Source organism: Salvelinus fontinalis, chromosome 8, assembly GCF_029448725.1.
Source record: "Salvelinus fontinalis isolate EN_2023a chromosome 8, ASM2944872v1, whole genome shotgun sequence".
In the NCBI taxonomy this organism is placed as follows: domain Eukaryota; kingdom Metazoa; phylum Chordata; class Actinopteri; order Salmoniformes; family Salmonidae; genus Salvelinus; species Salvelinus fontinalis.
Genome location: NC_074672.1, coordinates 2,067,249 through 2,072,648, shown reverse-complemented (window position 1 = coordinate 2,072,648; position 5,400 = coordinate 2,067,249). Strand labels below are relative to the sequence as shown.

At 39.7% G+C, this 5,400-nt stretch overlaps 1 protein-coding gene across 1 annotated transcript; it reads right to left on the bottom strand.

Annotated features, from left to right (window-relative positions):
- Window positions 1-1,498: 1,498 nt before the first annotated feature.
- On the bottom strand, window positions 1,499-3,802 carry LOC129861408 (gamma-crystallin M2-like). The gene is made up of 3 exons (XM_055932804.1): window positions 3,639-3,802; window positions 1,931-2,093; window positions 1,499-1,789 (listed from the first exon to the last, which is right to left on the bottom strand). The coding sequence occupies exons 1-3, from the start codon at window positions 3,800-3,802 to the stop codon at window positions 1,499-1,501; spliced, it is 618 nt and encodes a 205-aa protein (XP_055788779.1).
- Between the last annotated feature and the right edge of the window lie 1,598 nt (window positions 3,803-5,400).

The window sequence follows — 5,400 nt, the reverse complement described above, 5'->3', positions numbered from 1 at the left end:
TAATTTATTTTCCCTGAGTCTATGAATCAAATAAAACTTTATTTAAAGTGCATTTAACATTGCAAGAAGCACCACACCCTAATAGGGTCATTTTTTCCCCATATCACAATGAACCAGTTAAATATAGACACCAATATATTTTTAAAAAATGTGTACGAGAACTTTTTGGAAATATTGCATTAAAATATGCAAATGAGGCGATATCTCATAAAATATGTATGACAAATAAATGTTTCTGGACACTGGATCAGTCAATCAATCAAGTCAGTCTACATTTTGGGGTTTCATTTTGTTAAGACACTCCATGACCGGTCTTGTATTGAGCAGATTGTGGATATATGCTTTTTTCATATATACTTTCTATCTTCTTCTTTTGTCTTTTCTTATCCAACACCTGCAAAAAAGATAGCTTAGATGTGCGAGTGCCTTTTGAATGTATCTTTCTATCTGTAAAATACTAAAGACATAAGCATTTTTGGTGCATATTTCCAAAGAAAATGTTATCTAGAATAAAAAACTTGACAACATATCAACAATTCCCTCTATACAAGTCTGGAGAAAATGTGGTGAATGCAGATGCTTAAGAAGTTGAGAAAAATTAGTTGGCGTGTGGGAAGAGTCTGACTTTCGGGAAATGGCAGATAAAGAAAGTACAATGAATTTAGCCTACCAATCGCCGAAGGCCTATTTAGACACAATCTCTTCAAAGTAAGTTACTACATCTAATCACGTTGGTAATATTCAAAATAAAATGGGCTTTTAAATTATGTATGATATGTAGTGAGCTTATAAATTATGGATTTACAGTGCCTTCAGAAAGAATTCATATCTTGACTTATTCCACAATTTGTTGTGTTACAGTCCGAATTCAAAATGGATTAAATAAATCTACACCCATCTACACACAATACCCCATAATGACAAAGTGAAAACATGTTTTTAGAAATATCACATTTTTTCAGAGTCAATACTTTGTAGAAGCACCTTTTAGCAGCGATTACAGCTGTGAATCTTTCTCGAGAAGTCTCGAAGAGCTTTCCACACCTGGATTGTGCAGCATTTGCCCGTTATCATTTTCCAAAATCTTCAAGCTTTATCAAATTGGTTGTTGATCATTGCTAGACAAAACATTTTCAGGGCTTTTTGTTTCTCAAAGAGGGGCCAACCATGTGGCCTTTCATGTTCCTGGTAAAATCCTGATTTGATTATAGAAATCTTGTACATGTATATTTCTAGAGAAAAAGTTATAAATGTGTTATGATGAAGTCAAATAAAGTGTTACCCAAAAGTATTTTAAGTTCAACTAGACATATTATCAATGAACCACTAGATATTGTTCATGTTAGCATAATTGGTCTCAGCTATATGGCAAGTGGTGCAGGTGTGTGAACAAGAAATCAGACGGTTCATTTGTCACACATAAAAAGACACACATTAAATGGGTTTGTGAATCATTTTATTCAATGGCTTTTCTTGCTAACGGTACATCAAGCAATATTTAGTACCAGGAGTCCATGATACGCCTCATGCTCATGAACCTCATACCTCTCATGCCTCCCATTCCCATGCCGCTGCTGAAGTTCTTGCACTCTCCAGGCCTCATGTACCTCATCCTGCCTCTGAAGTGGTTCTGCTCGTACATCAGCCAGTGGCCTTCCATCACGTTGCAGGACTGGCAGTCGGACATGCGGTAGCGATCCATGATGGAGTCACAGTCGTCCATCATCTCGTGCATCTGACCTCCAAAGTTCTCTCTCTCGTAGATCCTCATCCTGTAGTTTCCTCTGTGCTGTTAGGATAAGAGTACAGGTTTCACTGATCAGATCAATTATATATACAAGTGTTTAATATGAGAGTATAACCATTCAAATACGTTTTACTTTCAAGTGAAAAGATATGACTATTTTAAGCTGAAATATTTTCAAACTACCATGGGGATCATGTGACAGGACTTGATGCAATCACTCATTCCAAAGTTGCGCATGTAGTCGGGGTAGTCGCCCCTCCTTATGAAGTACTGGTTTCCCATGTAGTTGTTGCGGTCGTAGACCATGAAGCAGCCATTCTCAACCCTGCAGGATTGGCACCAGGGTCTGTAGGGGTTAATAAGAGTAGTTTATTATAGAGTAGTTATTGCAAGTAAAGTATTTTACAACTGCAAAATAAAAAGATTGGTCAGTTACCCCCACCCCCTATAACTGTCTTATGGGTACCTTATTGTAAAGTGTGACCAATAATGTATATTAGTATCTATGTACAAACTGTGGTAGCAGTGGTACTTTGTTTTGGTACCCTGGTACCCTGTAATTCTGAATCTCAAAGATGTTGTGTAAATAGCACTTTACCAAGTCATTTCGAAGTAAATATCTGGGTATTTCTGTGCTGTAAAATAAAGTGCCCAAATTATTAACATGATTAATATTTCAAAGCCTATAGATACACATAAGTAATTACAATAAGTGTTTACAAATTCAAGAATTTGAAATGCTTCTCTGCATGATACCTTGCACAGATAGACACCAATAGAGCTCTCTGTTTCACCGTGGACAGGGATCCTGGACCCAGATGAAGTCTGACCCAGATGAAGTCTAACCCTGAACTACTGCATAAAGCATGTTGCTATGATAGCTAACATTAGATAGCTATCTGATAGCAAATATTACCAGACTAGCTATAGAAACTTTGTCTGCCTTGTTATCAAGCACATTGAACATGGGAATATGTAGCTACAAGGTGCGTATTTTGGTCAGTTTTAACATTCCAATTTACTTCATAGTTCTAATTGTTAGATCGAGATAATGTACTCAGCATGTGACCATGTGGTTGAATAAGGTCCCTTCCAAAAACAATGTACTTCAAAATGCAAGATTACAATATCAATAAGTACATACAGAGAAAGATCTGAAACCCCAGGCAGTTTGTGTCATGGGTAATTCTGTGTAACTGCTGTTGAGTATAATGCCAATTTCTGAGTTATCATGAAGAACAACCACATAGCTATGACTCTGCTGCCCCCTATCGTTCACAGATACACACAGCAGTTTACAAAAGACACTCGTCTAGTCCACAGATACTACCTACTGGCCAGGCCTATGAGTAAAGGCAAGGTGGTTCCAGTGGAGAATGACTGCCCTCTGTCATGCAGGCCTTGTTTGCAGAAAACAGGATCCCCCCGTTAGTGGGATATACCAGATGTATGTTTAGTTGCTAATGGAAGCCTGCAGTACCCCAGTCGGGTATATATACTATAAACACACCATATATGATGGTGTGTATAGACAGTATACAAAACAATCCAGAATACAAAACAATACGCACATAATCCAAAAAGTAAAAAAAAAAAAAAAAAGAAATATCAGAACGAGCAATGTCAGAGTCCGAGATACAGTATATACAAATAAAGTGTGTAAAACAGTATGTAAACATTATTAAAGTGACCAGTGTTCAATGACTGTGTACACAGGGCAAAGAGGTTTCTAAGGTGCAGGGTAGAGTACCTGGTGGTAGCCGGCTAGTAAAGGTGACTAAGGTTCAGGGCAGGGTACTGGGCGGAGGCTGGACAGTGGTGACTGTTTAACAGTCTGATGGCCTGGAGATAGAAGCTTTTAATCAGTCTCTCGGCCCTAGTGTTGATGCACCTGTACTGTCTCCTCCTTCTAGAAGGTAGGAGGGTGAACAGGCCGTGGCTCAGGTGGCTGAGGTCCTTGATGGTCTTCTTGGCCTTCATGTGACACCGGGTGCTGTAGATATCCTGGAGGGTAGGGAGTGTTCCACCCTCTGGAGAGTCCTGGAGTTTTTCCATACTAGGTGGTGATACAGCCCAACAGGATGCTCTCAATGGTGCATCTGTCAAAGTTTGTGAGGGTCAAGACACATTTCTTCAGCCTCCTGAGGTTGAAGAGGCGCAGTTTCATCTTCTTCGCCACACTGTCCGAAGGGACCGTTTCAGGTCGTCAGTTGTCACGATCGTCGTAACGTGGAAGAGAAGAGGACCAAGGCGCAGCGTGAAATGACTACATCTTCTTTATTATCAGACGAAGACGAAAACTATACAAACTAATCAAAACAATAAACCGACGAACGTGAAGCTAAACAAACTAAGTGCTAACATGCAACATAGACATAGACAAATCACCCACAAACTACCTAATGACTATGGTTGCCTAAATATGGCTCCCAATCAGAGACAACGATAGACAGCTGTCTCTAATTGAGAACCAATCTAGGCAACCATAGACATTCATACACCTAGACTGAACACTGCCCCATAAACATACCAAAAAACCCTAGACAATCCAAAAACACATACTTCCCACATGTCACACCCTGACCTAACTAAAATAGTAAGGAAAACAAAGATAACTAAGGCCAGGGCGTGACAGTCAGTAATGTACAAGCCGAGGAACTAGAAGCTTTTGACCCTCTCCACTACGGCAGATAGTTCACTCAGGCCGTTAACCATTGAGAAAAGAAAGGTAAGTTCCGGTCTACTTAGACACCAATGCAATAGCAGCTGGGTCTGGTTTACTTAGTTCACTAACTTAGCTTGAGCCACAACAGAAACTTGGGGAAAAAACAGAGAGTGGGGTGTCTTGGTCGCGGCTTGAGATGCTCAATGAGAGGGGGCAGCACTGAGCTAGCCCGCAATGTCACTTTCTGGAGCAACTCAAACTGCTCATGTTATGTATCCATGAGATGCCATCTTAACCAACTTTTTTTGCTTCAACCCAACATCTGTCCACAAAAATAACCCCATGAACCCCTTTTTTTGTGGAGTGTCAAAAAAAAAGATTTCTCATTTGCTATGTGAGGCTTATTTGATCAAATAGAAGTTTCATAATGGTTAGGTTGTTACTGATGCACTGATATAAGTGGAGGCATGTGGCATTTCGACAAACTTTGAGAAAAAAACAATGTTAAATTGAAGTTGTGCCTGTTGTTCACACATGTATCTGCTCTCTCAGTGGCTACAAGGGTCCCAGCCGATCTCGCCTCCTCCCGACTGCCTTCCGTCTTCGAGGACGTCTATTTTCAGTGTTAGAGTTGTCACTCAACTATCTTGTCAATATCAAATAAAATCTTTGCTTCAAATGCCCTATTGAGTCTTTACATAGGAATGAATGGTGTCATGTGATCGATGGCTTTGTCCATTCATACACAGTCATTGGGTGGTTCTCTCTTGCATTCAAGTAGATGACATAATTGCAATAACAAAGGTACGTCTATGTTATTTTGAGAGTACTACAAACGGCGTCGATTTCAAAATAATACAAAGTTACACAAGACTGATTCTAAAACATTTAGGTCACTAAAACGGCTTTGCAAACCCCTGTGCACATTCATGCGCGTACACACCTGAATCAGTCAAACGATGGTTGTTCTCAGTCTCTCACTACAGAT

Bases quoted from the DNA above. Each gene is read 5' to 3' on its own strand.
- LOC129861408 (XM_055932804.1), bottom strand. From the start codon at position 3,802: ATGGAAAAACTCCAGGACTCTCCAGAGGGTGGAACACTCCCTACCCTC. The intron at 2,094-3,638 runs GTGCATCAACAC...TAACCCCTACAG, and splicing joins AGAAGGAGGAGACAGTACAG to ACCCTGGTGCCAATCCTGCA. The intron at 1,790-1,930 runs GTAGTTTGAAAA...TTATCCTAACAG, and splicing joins CCTGTCACATGATCCCCATG to CACAGAGGAAACTACAGGAT.